This window comes from Palaemon carinicauda, chromosome 35 (genome assembly GCF_036898095.1).
Source record: "Palaemon carinicauda isolate YSFRI2023 chromosome 35, ASM3689809v2, whole genome shotgun sequence".
NCBI classification, from domain to species: domain Eukaryota; kingdom Metazoa; phylum Arthropoda; class Malacostraca; order Decapoda; family Palaemonidae; genus Palaemon; species Palaemon carinicauda.
The window spans coordinates 49,212,623-49,239,350 of NC_090759.1; the positions used below are offsets into that span (position 1 = coordinate 49,212,623).

At 46.0% G+C, this 26,728-nt stretch overlaps 1 protein-coding gene across 5 annotated transcripts in view; it reads right to left on the reverse strand.

Annotated features, from left to right (window-relative positions):
* Positions 1–26,728, reverse strand: part of LOC137627723 (mitochondrial 2-oxodicarboxylate carrier) — a 270,316-nt gene that overhangs the window by 114,747 nt on the left and 128,841 nt on the right. For all 5 annotated transcript variants that reach the window (XM_068358985.1, XM_068358984.1, XM_068358987.1 and 2 more), the window contains one exon: positions 26,359–26,459. In XM_068358985.1, coding sequence (XP_068215086.1) covers positions 26,359–26,459 — 101 coding nt within the window. The remainder of the gene's footprint in view (positions 1–26,358; positions 26,460–26,728) is intronic.

Genomic DNA, 26,728 nt, shown 5'->3' on the forward strand with positions numbered 1-26,728 from the left:
CAAAAAGGTCCATAGATTTTTGATGCCAGGTAAAGATGGAGTAAGACATATGAGATTTAATAGAGTTGTTTCTGGCAACACCTCAAGCCCCTTTCTACTAAATGTTGTTGTTAAACACCATTTAAGCAATTACTCAGAATGTGAAGCTGTTCAAGATTTAAAAAGAGATATGTACGTGGACAATTGGTTTAGCGGAGCTGATACTGTAGAAGAAGTAGCAACTAAATTTAAGACAGCATATGATATTATGGCTGATGCTAATATGTCCCTTGAAAAGGTTTCTTCCAATAGTGTAGTAATTGCTTCTAAATTTAAGGACAAAATGCAAATTTTGAGTGATGATGAAATTAATATGGTGCTAAGTCTTAAATGGTCAAATTATGATGATAAATTTTCTTATTTTGGTCTTCATCTGGGTCCTGATTTTGAAATTTCATATACAAAGAGAACTGTCTTGAGTTTGATAGCTAAGGTGTTTGATCCTTGTGGGTTTATCAGCCCCTTTATAATGTATGCAAAAATAATATTCCAGGATATATGGAAGTTGGGTATTTCTTGGGATGACAAGTTGCCAGATGAATTAGAGAGAAAATTCAAGAAATGGATTGATAGTACTAGATACTTTAGTTCCCTAGCTATAAGGAGATGTTATTTTACAAATGTACCTTGGAAGAGTATTGAACACATTGAAATACATGGATTTGGAGATGCCTCTGAGAAGGGATTTGGTGCATGTGTATACTTAAGGGTGTGTCTTGAAAATGATTGTCAATCTTCACTTGTCATGTCTAAAGCCAGAGTAGCACCAATTAAGAAACTTACCCTTCCTAAATTGGAATTAATGGGAGCCTTATTGTGTGCTAGATTGGTAAGATTTGTCGAAAGGGCTCTGGATTTTAAGATCAAACCTGGGATTGTATGTTGGACAGATTCCACTATAACTTTAGGATGGATAAGGAGTGATTCAGTGACAAGGGATGTGTTTGTTAACAACAGAGTTAGAGAAATTCAGCACTTGACACCTCCCAGTCACTGGCATCACTGTAGTGGGTCAAATAATCCTGCTGACTTGATGACTAGAGGGTTATTAGCGGAAAAGCTTATTGGAAATAACCTTTGGTTTAGTGGTCCTTGTAATTTGTCGGATCCTACATTTAGTATTCAGGACGGTGATAACTCCATTATTGTTAATGAGACTGTAAATTATGAATCTGAAGACCATCTAGTATGCTTAAGTGTCCAGACTGCAACTCCCATGTTTGATGTTGAAAAATACAATAATCTTAATAAGTCAATAAGAATTGTTGGGTATGTTCAAAGGTTTATGAGCAATTGTAAAGCAAAAGGTTCAGGGGTTGCTGTGAATACTGGTGGTTTTACTACTGAAGAATTAGATAAGGCTAAAGCAAGGTTGATTTATGTAGTGCAAAGAGAAGCTTTCCCCAGTGAAATCCAAGCTTTGTCTGATCAAAGGTTGATTCCTAAAAATTCTAAATTAAGAAAACTGGATCCATTTATTGATGATAAAGGTATTGTGAGGATAAAGGGTAGACTTCAGTTTTCTGACTTGAGTTATGAGTCAAAACACCCAATCATTCTTCCTAAAGGACATTTCTCCAAGCTTTTAGTACAGTTCCAACATAAGTTTCTAAAACATGCTGGTGTAAACAGCATTGTTTCATCATTAAGATCTAGTTTTCATGTAACTGGTGTAAGAAGAATGGCTAAGACTGTTGTACGGGAATGTCTAGATTGTTGCCGGCACGATAGCCGTCCTTGTAGTCAACCTGCTGCCCCATTGCCTGATTTGAGGGTTACTCCAGCACCTCCCTTTGCAGTTACAGGTATAGATTTTGCAGGGCCAGTATTTAGTGCTGATTATCCAGGAAAGAAATTATATATGTTGCTTTTTACTTGTGCTATAGTTAGAGCAGTGCATCTGGAACTCACGGAGTCCATGTCATTGGTCGATTTCATGCAGGCTCTACGGAAATTTGCTGCTCGTCGAGGTATTCCGAGCGTAATTTATTCCGATAATGCCAAAACCTTTGTCGCAGCCTCCTCGGAAGTGCAGAAGGTATTTGGACACTTAGCACCTAAATGGAGGTTTAACGTACCAAGATCACCATGGTGGGGAGGTTGGTTTGAGAGACTTGTGGGGTCGGTTAAAATAGCCTTGAAAAAGACTTTGGGAATTAGATATGTAAGTAAGAAGGAATTAGAGACTACTCTTGTAGAAATTGAGGCAAGCATAAACTCTCGACCTCTGACCTTTGTGAGTGATGAGCCAGACTTTGAACATTATCTTACCCCTTCTCATTTTATTCTTGGTAGGAATATAACTTCTAAACCCCCTGTTGACATTGAACCATATGTTGTAACTCCAGATGATCTACGTGATAAGAGAAGAAATTGTAAATAAAAGGTTGGAACAGTTTTGGAGTGTGTGGAGGAAAGATTACATAGCAAATCTATCCCCTGTAGTTAAGGGGTTTAACCAAAAATGTAGATTGAATGTTGGTAGCACTGTGCTTGTTAAAGAAGATCATATGCCCAGATTACAGTGGCCTATTGGAGTTATTGTAAATGTATACCCTGGAAGGGATGGGTTGATTCGCAGTGTTGATGTAAAAACTAGGAAAGGTATTGTTAACAGATCAATACAAAGACTTCATGATTTGGAGATCAATGCTCACTTGAACCCTGGTTTAAATAATCTTTCTGTGGAAGTCCCTGAACATGTAAATGACAATTCTGAAATGAATATTGATGTAATAGATGATAAGACAGCTGAACAGAATCCTAATGGAAATACTGTTGTTGATGGTAACATGTATTCTAAGAAGGGTCGCCAAATTAAAAGACCTCACAAATTAGATTTGTAAATGACTTGTTTGAAGAATTTGAGTTGTATTGTGACTTCAGTTGATGGTACAGTATGTTATAACTTACAGGCTTGTTATTGTTCCTATGTTAGGATGGGTTGTCCAAATAAATATCCAGACACCCACTCATGTCCTTAGTGTGAAACTTGTTAAGATAAGTGCCTTCGCCCTTATGGTGGGGAGAATGTCAAATATTAATATCATGTTGTGCAAAATTAGTCATTCATTTAGTCATGCCTTTAGTAATTTGCTGTTAACTGTTTTCTTTTAGTAGTTTTCTAAGTTGGCGTTCCAAAATTATTTCGCTCACAGTCTCTTGTATTTATTTCTATATATTTTAATGATTTGATCCTTAATTAATTGCTAAATAGTATACACAAATTATAAGACATTATTCTTAGTTTATTTGAGATCAGTGAACGTTATTTTCTCTGATGATTTTAAATGTTATTGTTTGTAAAGTTTGTGGTTTTCGGAGAGGAAATTAAAGAGAAGAAGAAGGGGCCGCGTCTGATTCAACCCTTAAAAGTTACTGTCTATACCTTTAGTGATTCTAGTAATGTCCCCATAGTGGTCACTATACATGCATGATCTGTAGTTTGACCGAAAAAAAAAGCTTGTTATATATTCAGATAAAGCTACTCTATTTGCAACAATTCCATTCCCTATGGTGACTAATCCCTTGTTAGAAATATAGCTAGATTTAGTGCTTTGTCCAAATTATGGGGGATGAAGTGTAACCCTAACAATACTTAGAGTATGAATGACAAGGACAGTGGCTCCTCAACATCCAGATCTTTGCATTGATGATGTCTCTTTAACTATATACAATTAACTTGTAATTCTAAGCGTGATTCTAGTTTGCAAATTTACTTTTGAGGAACGTGTCGGATCTGTTTCTTCTTAAAATCCACAAAAAATGGGATATTGATGAAGTGGATATTTCTCTCTGTTACCGTGGATATTACTCTCTGTTACCATTATTCAGTTAGTTCTTTGTGCATGTAGCATAACATTTTTCATAATTTAGACCATCCTTTGCATTCAGATCTTCCCAAACTGTACTATATTGTACATATGGGTTGTACTGGATATTCAGTTAATTCTAAGTCTTTCCTTTTCTATCATAAGTCTGAATATTACACAATATTCTAAAAGTTTTACTCCATCTGTGAACATATTGTGGAATGATTTTCCTAATCTGGTGGTTGAATCAGTGGGACTTCAGATATTCTAAGTAGTTGCAAATGCTTCTCTATTGAACAGGTTAACATAAGCCTCATTCACAGTTTACATATGACTGTTCTACAGTATTCCAATGGTGTTGCTGATCTTTACTTTTTAACGACACAAACATCGTCAAAGTCATGACTCCCAAAAAGACTGATGGACATCCATGACGACAAATTTTTTTTTTCTTAAATATTAACTAAAAAGGATACAGTGTACCTCAGCATAAAATAGGCCTAAAGTAAGCTAGTGTTAGGGCCTAATTTTATTTTTTCTTTATTTCCTGGCTATTGGTGTTTACTTGGTCAAAATTTTTTTATTTTACAAGCAATTTCTCTTGTATGTTACATAAGATTTCTTGCGACAAATTGGAAAAAAGCGTCGTTGACACAATTTATTTAGGATGAAAATCCTACAAACCTCTATTTCTTATTTTTTATATATATATATTTTTTTTGGCAAATACTTACGTCTGTGTAGACAGCGTTTGAATTTCATCAGCCACATAACTCCAAATTTATCATATTAAGATAATTTTTATTGCAATTCCAATTATGTTGCCATAAAATATGACCTTTTTGAAAAGACTAACCTAAAATTAACACTATAGCTCAAATACCAAGGTTGCTAGAGCAATTTGAAAATTCTATTTAAATTTTTAGGTAGCGTCCAGGGTGGGTGCAACAAGACTTGGTTGTCTAAGAATTAATATATTCTTTTTTTTTTTCTTTACTTGCGGCTATGTATTTTATTCGTTATTTCTCTATTTCCTTACTGTACAAGTCTGCTTTCACAGTTGGAGCCTTTGGGCATATAGTATTCTGCTTTTCCAACTAGGGTTGTACCTTGGTTAATAATAATAATAATAATAATAATAATAATAATAATAATAATAATAATAATAATAATAATAATAATCAGAAACATCATTCAGCTCCAAGAATGCTGATAAGTAAACCAAAGGGCTACTGCAGGGATTAGGTTTTTGAGAACTTCCTTGAGATGGGAGAGATCCACACTGACTCAAGGTGCACATGCAAGCAAGCAATCTTATAACAAGAAGGAATAGTTTCTGAACACTTTCTTCTTGGTCCTGCTGAGGCTAATCATTAAGTTGCTACACTTGTGCAGATGTAGACCTCTTCAAGTAGAGCTACAGGGCCTTCAAATGATACCAAGCATTTTTGTATTGACTTACATCGGAGAAGGTCCTGAACAGACGCTTGAGAGCGACTGGTATTGGGTCTTCATGATAAAGCCTGCGACAATGTACTTTTAGGTAATAGAATCCCAATGCCTTTATGGTTGACATGAAGAGCGAGCCAGAAAACTCTCCTACTCTCTTGTCAACGCAAAGAAGAGAGGAGTCTTGAAGAAAAGACTCCATGGTGCTCACGTTAGCAAGAGGCCCTTGCACCAGTGCCCTAAGGACAGGGACTATCCCACCCGGCGACCAAAATCACAAGACTACTCAAAGCTGCCTTAAGGGGACCGTCCGCCATGTCCGCCATTTTTTTTTCTAATGATCCAAATTACACCATTTCTATATATGTTTTAGACATATATAATACCTTCATCATATGAAAATTTCAAGTCATTTGATCAAAAACTTTTGGATTTATTAGCAAAAATCATGATTTAAAAAAATAATTTAGGTACATTTTTCCCCACTACTATAATACCAATTGTATTGAAACTTATGCCATAAAAACTACTCTATCAACCGAACAATTCTGTCAGACAGAATTTTGATTTTCCTTTCTGTTTTTTTTTTTTTTAATGAATTTTTATTTTTTTTCCTCGTCTAGACGGAAAATAATCGTGAAAAAAAAATGTAAAAAGAAAAACAAAATTTTGTCTGACAGAATTGTGGGATTTTTATTCTTCTTTTCAACGATATCTTTCTCTCTAATATCGAACAACAAATAAGTGAGAAAAATGTACCTAAGTGTGAATAAGTATGTTTTTGAGTTATGAGCTCCCAAAGATTTGCAACACATTTTCGCTTCTTTTCTAAAAGAAATCAAGATAATATTAATATGATAACTTTTATTGTTTACTCCTACATAAATACACCCAAAACGAGGTATTTGAACCCTCAGTTTACTATTCCTATGTTATGAGTTGCCAGCGATCTCTAATTGTTGCCAGTGTTTTAGTTAGCAGCTTTCAGCTTTGTACTCTTATTCATGCTTCCCTCTTTCTTGGTTCTTTTTTCTTGTTCTCCACTTACTTTTTGTTCTTTCTATCACCTTATGTAACATTGACATGCTATAAAGTTCCAGAAGACGTTGTGAAAGCACAATCTACATACGAACTTCAGGTAAATAAACACATGCATTATAATTTCTATATGTCTTTGGAAACTTTGCTGATGTTCTTGTAGCTGGTAGTTTTCATTCACCTACCCTCTACCAATGCCTTTCATTTCTGCCAGAAGTACGAGATTTCGAAACATGAGAGAGAGAGAGAGAGAGAGAGAGAGAGAGAGAGAGAGAGCGCATTTGGCTGATATAGATGAGAGAGAGAGAGAGAGAGAGAGAGAGAGAGAGAGAGAGAGAGAGAGAGAGAGAGAGAGAGAGAGAGAGAGAGAGAGAATTATAGAATTTGTATAAATGGCAGTGGTACATAATTCGATCGATCGATCGATCGATCGATCGAGAGAGAGAGAGAGAGAGAGAGAGAGAGAGAGAGAGGGAGAGGGAGAGAGAGAGAGAGAGAGAAAACTACGCATCTGTCAAACACAGTCATACAGACGACGCCATAAGGATGACGTCATCATTTAAAGACCGCTATATCTTCATTGTTTGGAAAAATTATTGACTATTTGTTCTTTCTATAACCTTAGGTAACATTGGCCTTGCTATAAAGTTCCTGAGGACGTTGTGGAAACACAATGTACATACGAACTACAAGTAAACAAACGCATGCATTATAACATCTATACATCTTTGGAAACTTTGGCTTCTGTTATTGTAGGACTAGATTTCGTTCAACTACCTCTACCAATGCCTTCCATTTCTGCCAGACGTACGATAGCTTGAAACATAAGTGAAAAATCGCTATAGATATGCAAAATTAACACACAAAGACGATTTTGTCAAACTCAGTCATGCAGACGACACAGTAAGGATGACGTCATCATTTGAAAACCGCTATCTCTTCGTTATTTGTAAAAATAATTGGCTGAAACTTCTGGGGAGCATGTACGATATGTTTACGCATACTGTACATAGAAGCAATAAAACGATTTTCGATTTCTGAAAGTTGTTATGTCAATACCCCATGGCGAACGGTCCCCTTAAAGCATCCAGACCCTACCTGGAAAAGCTTAATGCTAGAAGAATAAGGGCTCTAACAGGAAAGGCAGCTCAGTGCAGAAAGAAAATAGAAAATAACAAATAAACCATAGGCTATATGACATATAATTGAAAATATTACAAAATATATTGAGGTCAGTAACAATGTTAAAAAGATTATATAGAAACTATGAAAAGAGACTTATGACAACCTGTCCAATTAAAGAGCATTTGCAACATACAGTATTTGAACTTACGAAGTTCCACATATTCAACTACCTGATTTGGAAGAACAATCTACAATCTGGTCTCAGCTGGATTAAAACTTCTAGAGTACTGTTTAACATTGAACCTTATGATGGATAAGGAAAGTCTGTTAAAACTAACTGCATACTTATACTAAGTATAGGATGGAAAGGTATGAATGCAAAGGATGGTTTTCTTTCATAAAAAAATCTTTTACATCATGCACAAAGAAGAGTGCCAGACATTAATTAACCAGATCAAGGGTAATAAATTTAATATAGTGTACTGTACCACAATTTTTGCCCAGAAAATGAATAAATGAATAAAGGAGCTGAAAACCAAATGGAAGAAAAATACTCTAAGAATGGTAAAATGAAAGAATTAAAAATTTCTCTCAAGATAGATCAATCAGCAAAAATCTCAAAACTCTCTCAATATGCCCTTTGTTGTGCAACTAAAGAAGGAAAAGACCAAAAATGTTTATCAACAGTAAATTTGCAATTAAGAATCATACCTAAAATTTTAAATGAGTTGTACATAGCTAAATAAAAAATTGTCAACACAAAGAGACTCTTTAGCTATGGTAAGCAGCTCTTCAAGGAGAAGGACACCCCAAAATCAAACCATTGTTCTCTAGTCTTGGGTAGTGCCATAGCCTCTGTACCATGGTCTTCCACTGTCTTGGGTTAGAGTTCTCTTGCTTGACGGTACACTCGGGCACACTATTCTACCTAATTTCTCTTCTTGTTTTGTTAAAGTTTTTATAGTTTGTATAGGAAATATTTATTTTAATGTTGTTACTCTTTTTAAAATGTTTTATTTTTCCTTGTTTCCTTTCCTCACTGGGCTATTTTCCCCGTTGGGACCCCTGGGCTTATAGCATTCTGCTTTTCCAACTAGGGTTGTAGCTTAGCAAGTAGTAATAATAATAATAATAATAATAATAATAATAATAATAATATTATTGAGGAGACGCTGCGCTCGACCTACTTACAATCCTACTCTTAGTTTTGTGAGAGTTCAACTTCATCCCACATAATTTGCACCATGCAGTAATTTCTGCTAGATCAGCAACCACAGGTGAACATCCAGGATATAGAATTGATGCAGAGTAGCATTTCCTGCATATGCAACAAGCTTGTTTTCTAGGCCAAACCTCATGTGAACATTTAACACGAAAATATGGGCAAGTACACTATCCCCAGCAATACTGGATATTACATTCCTATAGTCATTACGGTGGCCATCAACATGACAAATTCGTAGATAACTTGTATTTTTCCTAATGATACAAACCTTAGCTACTTTATTTATTAGGGGTATTATATACTTTCTGCGAAGCTGAAATGGCGAGCCATTAAAATTTAGCGAGGGTTAACTACCCATACCACTAGTTAGTGGGGATGGGGGGGGAGCTTGCTACCGCTCCCACTCACACACCGGTGATTTAGATCACTTTGCTTGGAGGTAGTACTTCAAGGGGGATAGGGCTGGTGGGCAAGTTTGTATAAATAGCTAAGGTTTTTATCATTAGGAAAATACAAATTATCTACGAATTAGTCATTTGTTCCGTAACTGGAATACAAACCTACGCTATTTATCTAGGGGTGACTAACCTATTAGGAAGGGTGGACGTCCCTGCCAATCTGGCTTTTGGCTTTACCTGGGGGCTCCTTATCTGAGTTGTTAGTACTCAAAATAAGTAGTCCCTGCGCCTCGCTAAAACCTTGCTACGCAAGGTCAGCGGCCTACACAAGCTGTGTGTTGAGATATTTAGAAATGTGACTGTCTAGGTAAAGTTATTCAGAGTCTTATTGTAGGAAAAACTGTTGTAACAAAGACTTTCCCAATACCACCTTGCCTGGGTATGGGGACACAACAGTATTAGCTTAATACTAGGTACACAAGGGAGCATGGTTTACCTGCAGTGATTTGAGGTCAGCTTATGCAGAGAACCCAGGATGCTGCTTTCTCCAAGAGAGAGGAGGATGAAGAGAAGAATAAGAGCCAGTCAAACCTTTTCATTCACGCAGACTAAAACCAGGTAACAGTGCCATCAACCTTCTGATACTTGTCCAATAAGGAGCTTGAGGTATTATACCAGCTGTTGTGCAGCCACCACAGGCTCAATAGAAAAAAATATAGAGCCTCCTGTGGGTCACGTCTTGCAGGTAGTGAGCTGTGAAAGTAGTTTGTCGTTTCCACACCCCAGCCTGAAGAACCTGCATCACTGAGTAGTTTCTCTTGAATGCCAGGGATATCATGAACTCTGGGACGACATAAAGGAGGAGGGTCTGGATTCAGCGCATGATCTATGACCTTGCGGATCCATGCTGAGATTGTGTTCTTCGTGACCCTCCTCTCGGTCCTTCTTGTGCTGACGAAGAGTACAGGCACACACAGACGGCTGCAGCTGTTCTCTTAAGGTACAACCTCAAACTACTCACTAAGAAGAGTAAAAGATGATCAGGGTCATTTGTTACAGAACGAAGACTCGAAATCCAGGAGTCAAATCAGGGATCCTCTACTCCCAGGTTCTGAGTCTTGCCAATAAACTCAAGGACGAAGCTGTAAGTAACTCTCCCCATCCCCTTGAATGGGCAATGTCGTATGAGAGACCATGAAGTTCACCGACTTGTTTGGTTAGCAGGAACACCGTCTTCCAAGTTAAGTGGCGATCTGTTGCCTGGCGCAATGGTTCATAGGGAGGTCTCTTAAGAGACCTGAGAACTCGAACCACGTTCCATGGGGGAGGTCTCACTTCAGGCTGAGGACAGCTAAGTTCATAACTCCGTATGAGTAAGGAAAGTTTTAGCGATGAACAAATGTCCATTTTGTTCAGTTTAAAGGCAAGGCTTAAGGCTAAGCGATAGCCTTGTACTGACTAGATTAACAAGTGCATTTCTTCCTGCAAATACATGAGGAACTCCGCTATTGCTGGAATAGTGGCATAGAGTGGAGATACCACTTCCATGACACCAACCACAGAAGATCTTCCAATTTGCCTGGTAGACTACTGCTGATGACTTTTGCAGGCATCTAGACATCCTGCTTGCAACTTGTGAGAATCCTCTATGACAGAGATGATGCTGGATAGTCTCCAGGGGTGAAATTTTATAAAAGCTACGGCTTTGTGGAATATACTGGCATGTGGCTGTTTGAGTAGATCGTGTCGGGGAGGAAGTTCTCTGGGAGACTTCATCAGGAGTTGCATAAGTTCCGGAAACCATTCCGTGTGATGCCATAGCGGAGCTATGAGGGTCGTTGAGAGATTGACCGATGTTCTGACTTTGTTGAGTACCCTCCTCATCAGGCAAAACGGGGGAAAGGCGTAAACGTCGATGTTGTCCCACTGTTGTTGGAATGCATCTTGTCAGAGAGCCTTGGGGTCTGGGACTGGGGAGCATTACAACGGGAGCATGAAGTTCAGGACCATTGCAAAGAAATCCACTGTCGCAGAACCCCACAAAGTCAGGATTTTGTTGGCTACTAGATGATCCAAGACCACTCTGTACTCGCCATCTTTGATGCTCTGCTCCGGTTGTCGACGAGCACATTCCTCTTGCCTGGAATGAAGCGTGCCGATAGTGGTATCGAGTGAATCTCGACCCATCTCAGTATCTCTACTGCTAGATGGGACAGGGGCTGCAAAAAAAGTACCTCCTTCCTTGTTGATGTAAGCCACTACTGTGGTGTTGTCACTAACATCACCACCGAGTGGCCTGCCAAGAACTATTGGAACTGTTGAAGGGCCAGAAAGACAGCCTTCATCTCTGAGAGATTTATGCGCAGGTACTTTTCTGACTATGACCAGAGGCCTGAGGTTGTGTCGTGCAACACGTGGGCACCCCACCCTTTTTATGAAAAATCTGAGAACAGCATCAAATCTGGGGGGAGGACAAGAAGATCCACTCCCTTTCGTAGGTTCTTGTCTGCCACCCACCACTCGGGGTCCGTCTTCCGCTGATCCCATGGGGATCCAAATGTCCGGGGAATCGAGAGCCTGATTCCACTGGGACTTGAGCTGCCACTGGAGAGATCTCATCCTGAGGCGACTGTTAGGAACTAGACGGGCCAGCGATGAAAGGTGACCGAGGACACATAACCACGTCTGGGCTGGAAGTTCTTCTCGTCTGAGAAAGGGTCTTGCGACCTTTCTCAGCCTTGCTATTCTGTCGTCTGATGGGAAGGCTTTGTGGAGATTGGTGTCTATTATCATGCCTAGGTATACCAGTCTCCGCGTAGGAAGCAGGGAGGACTTCTCGAAGTTTACCATGATCCCCAGATCTTGGCAAAGCTTCAGAAGTTTGTTTCGATGTTGAAGAAGGGTTGACACAGAGTCTGGTAGGATTAGCCAGTTGTCCAGATAACAAAGAAGACGGATACCAATCCTGTGTGCCAAAGATGACAATAGGGCAAACACTGGTGAAGACTTAAGGTGCTGTGTTAAGAACGAACCACAGCACCCTTGAACTGGTATTTCCTGTTGTCTAGGCTGAATCTAATGTACTTCCTTTGAAGACAGATGGATTGGGATCTGGAAGTATGCGTCCTTTAGGTCCAGTGCGCACATGAAGTACTGTGTTCTTACCGCTAGTCTGACCGTGTCTGCCGTCTCCATGCTGAACAGAGTTTGTTTGACAAACTTGTTCAGAGCTGAGAGGTTGATGACTGGTCTCCAGCCTCCAGAAGTCTTTTTCACAAGAAAGAGTCAACTGAAGAAGCCTGGGGACCCGTCGAGGACCTCCTGGATAGCGCCCTTCTTCAACAAGGTTTTTGACTTCTGCCAGGAGGGCCATCCCCTTTGCTGACCCCATCGCAAAGGAGTCTATCGACACTGGATTCCTGGTCAAGGGAGGGAGATATGTTATATACGGGACGCGATACCCTAGACGAATCACAGAGATTGTCCAGGGTTCGTCCCCGAGTTGCTTCCACCTATCCGAGCAACCTTGTAGGCATCCCCCTACTGGTGAACAAGTAGGGGGATCACCTATCCTAGCGTTTGCAGCCTCGGCCGTTCCCGCTAGGATATTTTCCTCCCCTGGAGGACTTAGTACCTTCCCTGTCCTTAGCAAGAAAGGGCTTCTTAGACAACGTGGTCTTCGCTGCTGTCTTGTTCGTCATGGTCTTGGCTGGATAGGACTACTGAGGAGCTGGTGGTTTATAGGGCTTTGACAAGCCCTATGGAGGAGGGAGTCCTGATGGGACTTCCTCCATCTCTCAGCAGCAAGGGCTTCCTCTAGTGAGGAATACCTGAGCCTAGCGATCTCGGCATTTGGGACTTGTTGGTGAAATCTCTCGGACACCACGGCCCGAAGTTTCAGGATGGTATTCGCCCAGAAGTTCGAAACTTGGTGGACGAGAAACTCAATTGGGAGAGTGCCTGACAGCAGGAAAGTCTCCATTGCTTTCATGGTACGTTCCTAGGAGAAATCCTTGGTCCGTACCAGGATTCACAAGGTACCTAACCAGACATCAAGCCACGAAGTAGCCTGCATTGCATACTTCGTGACCTTCTCCTGGTTAAGGATCTCGATTGCCGAGAAAGAGACCTGTCGATTCGAGTCTCTCTTAGAGAGATTCCCTTGGTGAGCTCTTCCAAGGAGTGATGGAGAGGAAGAGCTGGACAAGGCTAGTCCAAAATCTCAAAATACCTGCTCTATTGGACATGAGGAGGTGGGAGAAGTTTGTTGGTAGAGCCGGAATGTTGGGAGGAGGCATGTTTGGAGAGCTGTAGGGCAATCTTAGCCCTGGCACTCTTCAGCCCCTAAGACCAGGGCAAGGTTGCACTGGTCTTTAAGGGTTTTTGGGTGCCAAAGACACCGTCTTGCTCTCTCGTGGGGGTATCTCTTGGGTTGGTAAACCCATTGAGAACCCTTATGAGAGTCAGAACCTGCCAGAATGCATGTTCTGACTCCTGCTCTCCTTCCGACGTTGGACTTGCAGCGGTCTCCTTCTTCCATCCCCGAGAGCTCTTTTCGGGGTGGTTTGCAGACATCCCTCAAGTGACTGGTTGTCTCTGTATACTTAGAAGTCCTGAAAAAGGACTTCAAAAGAGTCTTAGAGTCCTTGGATTCCTTCCGAGGAAGAAGGTAGGACTACAGCATCGAAGGTCAAGATGTCATGGCTTCCCCGAAGGTGGAAGGGAGGAAGTCCTTTCCTCGCACAACTCCCTCAGCAGAGGTGAGGTAGGAGAGTATCCCGAGGAAGATTTCAAGAGGAGCTGGCCTTGATGGTCTAACCGGAGTCAGCTTTACCCCAAAGAGTGGGGGGAGGGGGGGGATGAGCCTTGCACTAGCAAAATATCCCTGTCGCCTGATGAAGGGAGTACTATTCTTAGGTTCCCAGAAGGAAAAAAAACCATAATTCTATCAATTCTGCAGAGTCTAACTAAGTAGTGTAGGCCTAGGAAGGATGAGACATGATCTATGCTGTCTAGGAGAGGGAGCTGCTCTCTTGAGCAGCTCCCTTTCAGGAAGTTGCTGGCGAACTAGAAGACTAGAATGTAGCAGGCTTATAGTAATCACTCGATTCTGACTAGTGAACGTCGGGACCCACAATGGCCAGCAGACAAAAGCGACGCGCTACCGTCGTGTAGGACAACGAATGACTAGCTGTTGAACAGCGAACGGTGCTATTGAAAAGCAACAGAGATTGTCTACCCATTGAAAAATGGTGATTGGTAGCTGACAAATCGGGGTCAAATAAATTGGTCAGGATCATTTCGCTATAGACTGTACTCATGATCATGATAGTCTCGTTCTAGGTTTTGGAACACCTAGTGTGAGCTTGTGAGAGTCCTGTTCATGATTGTGCACGTATCCCACATGGGCGCCTTGCACAAGAGCATGAACATCTTGCACGAGAGCACCTTGCTTCGAGCATGAGCTCCTCGCATGAGAGCTTCTGTTCATGCGTACAAGTATCACGTACAAAAGCATGAGCATCTTATACGAGAGCGTCAGCAGTTCACTAAGAACGCGAGCGTCCTGCATAAGACTCGCTCGAGTGCATGAACGTCTCGCGCGAAAGCGAGAGCGTGAGTGTTTCACACGAAAGCGAGAACATCTCATTAGAGAACGTCTACCACGAAAATATGCTTTTCACGACAGCACGAGCAGTTTGCTCGTGAGTGTGAGCATCTAGTTCAAGATTGTGAGCTTAAGCCTCTCTATACAGTAATAGCTTTTAACTCTTGGTCAAGTGTGTCTATCCTGGTATACAGGCTTGTAGTTTGTGATCGTGAGCATCCATCACAATCATCTTGCTCACGATCACGAGACTGTAGCTTGTGATCTTACCACAAGACGCTCGCGAACATGATCACAAGAGTCTTGCTCGTGATTGTGAGAATGTATATCATGATCGAGAACTTCGTTACCACGATCGCGTTCACAAGCGTCTCGCTCGTGAGTGTGTAACTCACGACCACCAGCATGAGCATGGTTGTGATCGTCTCTGACGTGATCACAAGTGTCTAGCTCGCGATCGCGGCTACAAGACGCCCGCAATCGCTATCATGAGCGTCATGCTTGAGTATGTAGCTCATGATCGTGAGCGTGATCGTTACCACGAGCTCAATCACGAGCGTCCCAGTAGTGATCACGAGCGTTCAGCTCACCATCATGAGCGTTCAGCTCACGCCTACGAGCGCGTAACTCACACTCGTGAGCAATTGGGAGCATTTCACTTGTGATCCCAAGAGTGTATTCAAGAGTTGAAGAGACTGGCTTCACAATAATGGTCACGAGCATCCCGCTCATGACCGTGAGCATGGAAATCACACTCGCGAACGTGAACGGGACTACGAGCGTCTCGCTCGCAATCACTTGAACGTTCTCAAGTGATGCAGACACTGATGTCATAATCATGGTCACGAGCGTCTTATTCACGACCGTGAAACTCACACCCATGAGCGTGAGCGAGAGCACGCTCGTGAGCGTGAGCACGAGTGCGTTCAAGAGCGTGAGCGACTAGCTCGTGATCGCAAGTGTCCTCAAAGCTAAAGTGACTAGAGACACAAACGTGGTCACAAGCATCACTTACGACCGAGAGTGTCACTCACGAACATGAGCGTGAGCATGAACGTTAGCACGATCATGAGCGTCACGCTTGTCAGCGTGAGTGATTGCAAGAGTCTCGCTCCTCGGCGTGAGCACGATCGTGATCTTCCCGATCGTGAACGTGAACGCGGTTGTGAGTGTCACGCTCATCAGTGTGAGGGATCACAAGCATCACGCTCATCATCGTGAGCATTTCACTCACCAGCATTAGCACGATCGTGCGTTCTCAAGGTTAAGGAAAGATTAATGTCGCAATCAAGGTCACTATCTCGCTCCCGATCATGAGTGTGTAACTCATAATTATGAGCGTGAGCGCTAACTTGAGCGCCTGGTTCGATCATGAACATAAAACGCTTGTGATCGAGATCACGAGCGTCATGAGCTCGCTACTGTGAGTGTATAACTCATGATCTTGAGAGTGAGCGCAAAAGTTGTGTAAAGACTCTCCCTTGGAAGGGGAAATCTTACACTTGAAGGCGAACCTCCGAGCAGCACTCTGTTTCCTACCCACGAGTTCTATCTCAAAGGAAGGTTAACAAAGTGTTGCTAGAAAAAAAAACCGAGGCTTAATTCCGAGTTGTCCCCGAAGGAATTTCCCTAAAGGGAATCTTGCTGGAGTAACCCTCCGAAAGGGAAACTGAACACGTGCTCTTCTTCAAGAAGAAGGACGTCGAGATCACAATCACCTACGATCTCGTGATTGTAGCAATCGCTGTAGTAATCAATGATCGTCACAAAAGACGCCCTAATGGTTGTCTAACATCTGGTTGTCGCGAACGACAACCTAACCGACCAGGATGACGAAGTGATGAGTCTCGCCCCTGCGCTCGTTGAACAGAATAAATTCTGAACTCATCATTGGATTGTCGCTAACGACATCCTGACCGACAAGGATGATGAGCTGATGAGACTCGCCCCTGCGATCTTTGAACAGAATAAAATCTGATCAGATCATTGGAATGTCGCGAAGAACATCCTGATTGACCAGGAAGACAAGGTGATGAGTCTTGCCCCTGCGATCGTTAAGGAGAAGGAAGATCCGTCAAATCGGCAATTGTCAAACGAGCCGTTGGTTGACAATCATCCTTGATCCCGCAATCCTCAACAGGCGGAAGCTGCATATGCGCTGAAACATTGCCTGTAGGAAGAGAGAGAAAATTGCAGAATGTTGGGAGACGACGAGATCGGCAGAAAGGGAGAAGACTCCTCGTCAGCAGAAGTCGAAGGAAGGGCGAACGGGAGTAGACCTAATCGACAGCTAAGATGTCAGCCTCAGCCACAGTCACCGACTTCACCCCCGATGTCGTCATGGAGCACTAAGGAAAAAATAAATAGAGGATTAAAAGTTACTCTCCTCCGAGGGGGAAGCATAAACCCAACCCGCGAAAGGGAAGGGAAACCCCCAAGAGGAGACGTCAGCGCAGAGGAACCCTCCGATAACTCGCAGAACGAACATCGACATCTGAAATCACCACATTATCCCTTAATGGAGCGTTGTGTAGAAACACAAGTCATATCTGTAAAGAAAAGAATAAGCGTAAAACAATACAGAAGTGGTAAATGACTAAGCCTTGAAGGGAGAGAGAGAAGACATCCGGCTGGGTAGCCCCAGCCATCCCCCCTACCTACCCACTGTAGTGGTTAGGTAGGGTTGCCATGTTGCACTTAAAATCTATTGGCTGCTTTCAGCTGTGCTAGAAGTAATATCCAATAAATAGCGTGTTTCTTAGTATGGGAACAAATACATAAACACATTACAAGAATGTTTAAGTATATATAAAAGCACAAGTAAGAAGAAAAGGCGTAAGAAAAGACAAAGCTCAGTAAAATAGTTGGGAGGAGTGAGAGACGAACGTCCACCCTCTCCAAGCCAAATGAGAAATGTGATGAAACAACACAGGTGTTTGTATGAGGGGGGGTTTCCAGCTTTGCTGAAAGATAATACCTATAAATAGCGATGGTTTGTATTTAGTGTCACAACAAATATCAGCTAATTAAAAAACAAGTGGAAATGCATGAAACTTCCTTTTACAACTGAATTTATAAATGACTGCATGGGGAATGAGGCTTAAAAAGATCAAAGAAAGTTTGCCTACTCAGCCTAAAAATATGACAAATTCGTAGATAATTTGTATTTTTCCTAACGATACAAACCTAGCTATTTACATGGGGTAATTACTTCGGCGCAGCCGATGACGAGCCATAAAGTTTTAACGAGGGTTTCCTACCCCACCGCTAGTTAGCGGGGGGGAGGGGTAAATTGCTACCCCTCCACCCTCACACACACCGGTAATTCGTCCACTTTACTTAGAGGTAGGACTTATCTTGGGGGACAGGGCTGGCGGGCACATAACTGTAAATAACTAGGTTTGTATCGTTAGGAAAAATACAAATTATCTACGAATTTGTCATTTGTTACGTAACTGAATACAAACCACGCTATTTACCTGGGGTGACTCAACCCTTAGGAAGGGAGGTAAGTCCCCTGCCATACTGGCTTTGGCTTGCCCGGGGGCCCCTAACCCAAATTCATGAAGCAACTCCAGGGTTGGGGTCCCTGCACCTCGCAGGCAGTCAAGGACTGCTGCGGCCTACGTAAGTTGTGTGTGAAGGTGAGCAGTGACACGTCCTAGGAAGTTGACTTGGAGTCCTTAATAAGGATATCTAGGCTAGGACTACCCAATACCACCTCGTCAGGGTATGGGGACATGACAGTATTACAAGTTAATACTAGGAACACAAGGAAGCATGGCTTACCTGCAGAGATTCGAGGTCAGCTGTGCAAAAGACCCAGAATGCTGTTTTTCTCCAAGGGAGGAGAGGATGAAGAAAAGAAAAGGGCCAGACAGATCTTTTCATTCACACAGACTAAAACCGGGTAACAATGCCCTCAACCTTCTGCTACTTGTCCAATTAGGAGCCTGAGGTTAGACCAGCTGTTGTGCAGCCACCACAGGGCCGATAGAAAACGTATCGAGCCTCCTGTGTGTCACGTCTTGCAGGTAGTGGGCCGTGAAGGTAGTCTGACGCTTCCAGACCTCAGCTTGCAGGACCTGCGTCACAGAAGAGTTCTTCCTGAAGGCCAGGGACGCAGCCACGCCCCTGACATCATGCGCCCTAGGGCGCCGTGACGGTGGAGGGTCAGAACTCAAGGCCAGGTGGATTACCCTGCGGATCCAGGCCGAGATGGTGTTTTTGGTGACCCTCTTCTTCGTTGGCCCGGTGCTAACAAACAAGGCTCGCACCTGGGGCCGGACTGCAGCTGTTCTCTTCAGATACAACCTCAGACTCCTGACTGGGCACAGTAGGAGATGGTCTGGGTCATCTGTTACAGAACGAAGACTCGAGACCTGGAAAGAGTCGAACCTAGGGTCCGGCACTCCCGGGTTCTGAGTCTTAGCAACAAACTCAGGGACGAAGCTCGACGTTACCTCCCCCCATCCCCTTGAATGGGCGACGTCGTAGGAGAGACCATGTAGTTCGCTGACTCGCTTGGCCGAGGCCAAAGCTAGCAGGAACACCGTCTTCCAGGTAAGGTGGCGATCTGAAGCCTGGCGTAATGGTTTGTAGGGAGGCCTCTTAAGAGACCTGAGGACTCGAACCACGTTCCAAGGAGGTCTCACTTCCGACTGAGGGCAGGTAAGTTCATAACTCCGTATGAGCAGAGACAGTTCCAGCGAGGAGGAAATGTCCATTCCTTTGAGCCTGAAGGCAAGACTTAAGGCTGAGCAATAGCCGTTCACTGCCGAGACTGAAAGGCGCATTTCTTCCCGCAGATACACAAGGAACTCCGCTATTGCTGGTAAAGTGGCATCGAGGGGAGAGATACCCCTCCCATGGCACCAACCACAGAAAACTCGCCACTTCGCCTGGTAGACTCCTGCGGATGACCTGCGCAGGTGCCCAGACATCCTTTCCGCAACTTGTTGCGAAAATCCTCTCTCTTTGAGGAGATGCTGGATAGTCTCCAGGCGTGAAGTCGAAGCGAAGCTACGGCTTTGTGAAAGATGTTGGAGTGTGGTTGTTTGAGTAGCTCGTGACGTGGAGGGAGTTCCCTCGGGATCTCCGTGAGGAGCTGCAGAAGGTCCGGAAACCACTCTGCGTGATGCCATAGCGGAGCTATCAAGGTCATCGAGACATTGACCGATGATCTGGTCTTGTTGAGGACCCTCCTCATCAGACAGAACGGGGGAAAGGTTTACACGTCGACGTTGTCCCACCGTTGTTGGAAGGCATCCTGCCAGAGGGCCTTGGGGTCCGGGACTGGGGAGCAGTACAGCGGAAGCTTGGTGTTCAACGCCGTAGCGAACAGGTCCACAGTCGGAGAACCCCACAAAGTCAGGACTTTGTTGGCTATCTGAGGATCCAAAGACCACTCAGTACTCACTATCTGCGTCGCTCTGCTCAGACTGTCGGCGAGCACATTCCTCTTGCCTGGAATGAAGCGAGCTGTAAGTGATATCGAGTGGACCTCGGACCATCTCAGGATCTCTACTGCAAGATGGGACAGCAGTTCCGAAAAGGTACCTCCCTGCTTGTTGATGTAAGCCACCACCGTGGTGTTGTCGCTCATCACCACTACGGAGTGACCCGCCAGGACTTGGTGGAACTTTTGAAGGCCCAGGAAAACGGCCTTCATCTCCAGCAGGTTTATGTGAAGGTACTTTTCTGATTCTGACCACAGGCCGGAGGCCTTGTGGTTCAGAACGTGGGCCCCCCACCCCTTGTTTGACGCATCCGAAAACAACATCAAATCTGGGGAGGAGACGAGAAGATCCACTCCTTTTCGTAGGTTCTCGTCTGCCACCCACCACTCCAGGTCCGACCGTTCCGCAGATCCCATAGGGATCAAGATGTCCGGGGAGTCGAGTCCTTGACTCCACCGGGACTTCAGTCGCCACTGAAGGGATCTCATCCTGAGGCGACTGCTGGGGACGAGACGGGTTAGAGAGGAGAGGTGGCCGAGGAGACGAACCCACGATTGAGCTGGGAGTTCTTCTCGAGTGAGGAAAGGTCTCGCGACCTTCCTCAGCCTTGCTATCCTTTCGTCTGATGGGAAGGCTTTGTGGAGATTGGTGTCTATGATCATGTCTAGATATACCAGTCTCTGAGAGGGCTGCAGAGACGACTTTTCGAGGTTTACCACGATCCCCAGATCCCGGCAAACCTCGAGGAGCTTGTCTCGGTGGCGGAGAAGGGATACCTCCGAGTCTGCCAGGACTAGCCAGTCGTCCAGGTAACGAAGGAGACGGATTCCGATCCTGTGTGCCCACGAAGAGATGATGGTGAAGACTCTGGTGAACACCTGAGGTGCTGTGGAGAGACCGAAGCACAACACCTTGAACTGGTAGATCTTGTGATCTAGGCAAAATCTTAGGTACTTCCTTGAAGACGGGTGGATCGGGATCTGGAAGTACGCGTCCTTCAGATCCAGTGTGCACATGAAATCTCGCGGTCTCACTGCAAGCCTGACCGTGTCCGCTGTCTCCATGCTGAACGGAGTCCGTTTGACAAACTCGTTCAGGGTCGAGAGGTCGATGACTGGTCTCCAGCCTCCAGATGCCTTTTTCACAAGAAAGAGTCGACTGTAGAAGCCTGGGGACCCGTCCACGACCTCCTGGAGCGCGTTCTTCTCCAACATGGTCTGGACTTCGGCCCGAAGGGCCTGCCCTTTTGCCGACCCCATGGCAAGAGAGCTCAGCAACACTGGATCCGCTGTCAGGGGAGGTAGAGATGCCGTGAACGGGACGCGATACCCTTGAGAAATCACAGAGATCGTCCAGGTATCCGCCCCGAGTTGCTGCCACCTTGCTGCGCAACTCTGAAAGCATCCCCCCACTGGTGGACATGCAGGGGGATTGCCACCCCTAGTGTTTCCGGCCTCGGCCGGTACCTCTAGGGTTCTTGCTTCCCCTGGAGGACTTCTTGCCCCTTCTGCCCTTGGCAGGAAAGGGCTTAGACACCTTGGGCTTCGCTGCTACAGTTGTCTTCTTCGTGTCCCTGGCAGGGCGGGGCTGCTGTACTGCCGGAGGATTGTAGGGCCTTGATGTCAGGGCCCTATGGATGAGGGAATCCTGATTGGACTTCCTCCACCTCTCGGCAGTGAGCTCCACGTCCTTAGGCTCGAACAGGCTCTTGCTGAGGACAGAAGAGTGTCTGAGCCTACTAGTCTCGGCGCTGGGGACCTTCTGGTGAAACCTCTCAGCCACCGCGTCCCGACGCTTGAGGATCGTGTTGGCCCACAAGCTCGCGACCTGGTGGGACAGGAACTCGATGGTCCAAGTGACCGAGAGGAGGAAGGTCTCCAGCGCTTTCCTGGTGCTTTCCTTGGAGAGATCCTCGGATCACACCAGAATGCCCAAAGACCCCAGCCAGATGTCTAGCCATGAAGCGGCCTGCATAGCGCACTTAATGACCTTCTCCTGAGTCTGGATCTCAGTGGCCGAGAAGGACACGTGCCGGTTGGAGAGTCTCTCAAGAGAGAGACCCCCTGTGAGAGCTTCCACGGAGTGGTGTAGGGGAAGACTCAGAGAAGACTCCGCAAGGATCTCAAAATACCTCCTCTGATGGACTCGAGGAGGAGGGAGGAGCTTATTCCCGGCACTCGACCTGCTGGAGGAAGCAAGCTCCGTGAGTTGTCCCTCGATCTTCTCTCTGGCACTCTTCATCCCCTGAGACCAGGGCAGAGCTGCACTGGCCCTAGAGGGCTTTTGAGTGCCATAGATACGATCCAGGACTGTGTCCTTCCCTTCACGAGGAGGGACCTCAGGATCTGGGATCCCGTTTAGACTTCTCATGAGGGTCAGGACTTGCCAGAATGCATGTTCCGACTCCTGGCGCTCGCCTCCCGATGGACTTGCAGCGAAGTCTGTCCCCAAGGGCTCTTCCTGGGGGGACACGTGGGCATCCTCGACCGCTCTAGGCTGCTCCTGTCTGATCCTGGCCGACGATTTAGTAATCGTCTTAGAGTCCTTAGATTCCCTCCTGGGCGGATACAGGATTCCAAAAGCGAAGGGGGTAGGTCCTTCTCCACCTCATGACAAGGAGACCTCTCAGGAGGGGGATGAACTTCCTCCATTGGTGCTATGGGGAAGTCCTTCTGTTCGACCGATTCCCCTGAGGAGGGGTATTCCTCCTCCGCAGGGGAGGGCGAGAAGGTCTGAGGTTGAGTAGGAACCTTGCCTAAGGATGTGAGAGGGGACAGCCTAGGTCTCGGAGGAGGGTCCACGGGAGAGACTCCTCTCTTCCTCTTCAGGGGGGAGGAAACTGCCGCTGGTTGCGACCCGAGTCAGAGGTGGCTGGCTTAATCGCCCGCACAAGAGCTCTGAGGAGGGTATCGAACCACGGCTGTTGACTGACAGCGGCGCTGTCAGACAATCCCTCTGAAGGAAAGGGGATCGACGGATCCCTAGGAGAAGTTAAAAAACGAGGGTTCGCCTTCTGGGCTGAAAAAGAAGAATCCTTAAACCTTTCCGGGGAGCGCCCCCCTTCTGGCGAGCGCGCTGGTCTGAGCTTGCGGGGAGGGGAGCGCGACAAGGAAGAATCCGCCTGCAGGCGATCGCGCTGGGGCTCGTGAACCGGGTCCGGCACAGGGTCGCGCGCGGCAGGGTAGCGCGAAGCTGGAAAATCGCGAGAGCTAACTAACTCGCGCGCGCGCGCACCTGCGTGGCGGGCGATGCTGGAAAATCGCACTCACGTGAGCCGGAATAAGGCCGCGAGAGCGCGTTGGTGAAGGCGTCGGCGTACGGCGATCAGGAACTGGTTCAGGAACTGGCCGAACGCGCGGGCGCGCAGCGACCTGGTGAGACCCGGAAGGGCGCGATATGACAGGGGCGCCTGTGCACGTGTCTGGGAGAACTCGCCACGAAGGCGATAGAACTGTAGCAGGGTCGCGAGAGACCTGCGGGCGACGGTCGGGAGGGACCGCCCTATTCGCCTGCGAGGTCGCTAACCGCGCTGGCGATTGTCGGCGCGCATAGCGTGTATCCGGAACAGGACGCTCCGGAGATCGCTGTTTCAGAGGTCGCGTGTTGCGAACAGCATGATGGAGTTCTGAAACGCCCACAGTTGCCTTGAACACAGGCACAGGGCGCGTAGCTGGAACTGGGCGCGACAGATGAGCGTCGCGCGCGATAGTGTCGGCAGCAGACTCGCGCGGTTCCAGAGGGGGCCGTGAGCGCCTGTGCGCTGACTTAACCATCTCTGGAGCAACGTGCTGAGTCGGCGCGACACGTGATCGCGTTGGAGAACGCACGGGAGCTGGAACAGGAACTGCGTGTGAACGCGCATCGCGAACCTCCTTTACAGAGCGAACCTCTTTGGGTGAACGCGATGATTCCAAGGCGACACCCGGATGCGTTGGAGAGCGCGTGAGCGCTGAGGATGGAATCGCGCGCGAACGCGCGTTGCGCTTTTCTCCCGTAGGGCGCGACGAGTCCGCAGGAACCTGTGGGCGCCTGTGCACCGACTCTGGAAGCTTTTGGACCGCGCGCGAAGTGACAGGAACCGGGGGTGAACGCTTGTCTCGCTTTTCCCCCGTAGGGCCCGACGAGTCCGCAGGAACCTGTGCGCCAACTCTGGAACCTGTTGGACTGCGCGCGGTGGAACAGGAACTGGGGGTGAACACGCGCCGCGCTTTTCCCCCATAGGGCGCGACGAGTCCGCAGGAACCTGTGGCCGCCTGTGCGCCGACTCAGGAGCCTTTGGGACCGCGCATGATGTAACAGGAACAGGGGGGCGCAGCAGCGCTGGTAAAGGTGGATGCATGGGCGCCTTTGAGCGCTTGCGCGCTGCATCAGGAACCGCTGTCAATGGACGTGGGCGCGCAGGGGAACCCTGGCGCGTAACAGGATCAGAGGCGCGAACGCCCAACAGTGAGCGCCGAAGCGCTTTATCAGCAACATCAGGAACAACAGCAACGGGCGCAGGCAGAGCCTTACGCTTAGAGACGAGAGGCGCAGTTTTGCGCTTAAGTCCCTGAGACCCCAAAGGGCCTGGAGACTGCGCAGTGGCAGACATGGGGGCACGTCAAGCGCATCAGCAGCCTTCGATGTAGATGGTTGAGGAGACCCTTGTCCCGAAGGACGACCATCGTCCAAAGGGGATCGCGAACGATCCCCGGAGAGGTCTAGGGTGGTAGCTGGCAGGATAGGAGAGCGGCGAGTCGTCTCCTCCGCAGAGGATTGTGGGGACGACGAGCCGAAGAGGTGAGGCGCCTCTTCGGCTCGTCGTCCCCACAATTAACTCCTTTAAAGGGAGAAGGAAGGCCTCTACGGCGAAGGGGAGGGCGAGCCTTCCGCCTTATACGCCCACGAGGGGCCGTTGGATCAGCAAGCTGACCATCATGAAGCCTCCGAAGAGGCGTCTCTACCAGAGAACTCCCCCGAGAGGGAGTCTCAGTGGAAGGAGAGACCGTAGGACTCAGCTCCTCCCTCGAAGTGTGTTCGGAGGGGGAGACAGAGCCTTCAGCTACCTCAGCCACAGGAACAGATGTTTGGACAGATCCATGGGATGTTTCCGAAACAACTACGTCAACTACAGACAGAGGATCTATCTCCGCTGTAGTTGACGATTGTTCGGCGGCCGCACCCCGTTTGATCATGTCAAACAGGGCTTCCTTGGAGGGCGAACTCTGTAGCCCCAAGGAAGCCCAAAGCTGAAAAAGATCATTGTTAGACATAAAGACCTCCTCCGAGGGGGGAGGGGCAGCCGCCTTGCTATGGTAGGCAGCGGCCTCTCCCTTACCACGGGATCGGTCAACAACATCAACATTACGGTCTACGCTACCACTCGCCGGCCTCTCGGAAGAGGCCGCCCGAGCGGGAGCTTCGGAGGAGGAATGGGCGGCGGGAGAAGAAGACCTAGGATTTTCTCTCTCCCGAGAAACCTCGGATGGAGAACGATCCCTTTTAGCCTTCTTCTTACGTCGCCGGGCAAACCTCTCCCACTGGGAGGTAGACCACTCTTTACACTCAATACACAAATTAGCACTATCACACCGTTGGCCCCTACACTGAGGGCATAAGGAGTGCGGATCTGTCTCCACGGCCGACATAAAAGTCCCACAAGGGCAGCCGAGAAGACCAGGACAAGTGCGCATGATGATAATAAAGGCCAACTTCACACACAAACACTGAAAGAAAAAGCAAACAAAAATTATGGCAGTCAAAAGAGAGGAGAGCGCTGACAGGTCTGTCGTCTCTCTGAGCCAAAAGTAAAATGGACGAATTACCGGTGTGTGAGAGGGTGGAGGGGTAGCAAGCTAACCCCACCCCCCTCCGCTAACTAGCGGTGCGGTAGGAAACCCTCGTTAAAACTTTATGGCTCGTCATCGGCTGCGCCGAAGTAATTACCCCATGTAAATAGCGTGGTTTGTATTCAGTTACGGAACAACTGAAATTCACTCAAATTGATAGTATCAATTTAAAACAAATAACTACTAGATTTTCTAAATGAAGGTAAGTATTACACACCTTGAAAATACTTGAGAGACAAAACACTATCAATAATATTGTATACAGTATGACCATAACTGATATACAGTATCAAATAATATGGAGTAGCTAAAACATGTGCAGGTACAAGTAAACTGTAAACCTTGCTTATTACCATATTTAATAAAAAAAATCTTACCTGCAGATCCACCAGCTACTAAATTGATACCCATATTTCTCAATGAGAATGTGTTCGTTTGTTGTGCCATGTTGAAATTTGTGCGCTTACTGCAATAGCACCTGCAAAGAAAAACACAACTTGATACTTTATAAAGTAAAAAAGCCAAATTATAAGCTTTAAATCTATTTGTTAATATAGAACATTGTACAGTATTCATATTTTATTTCCCCCTTCAACAGAAATCTGTGAAAAAGCTCCTATGACATCAGTGATATCTTTGTTCTCCTTAAATAATAAAAAAGTTTTCGAACTATTATTACTAGCTAAACTACAACCAAAACCATATGCTACAAAGCCGAACGGCTTCAACAGGAAAAGCTGCCCAGAG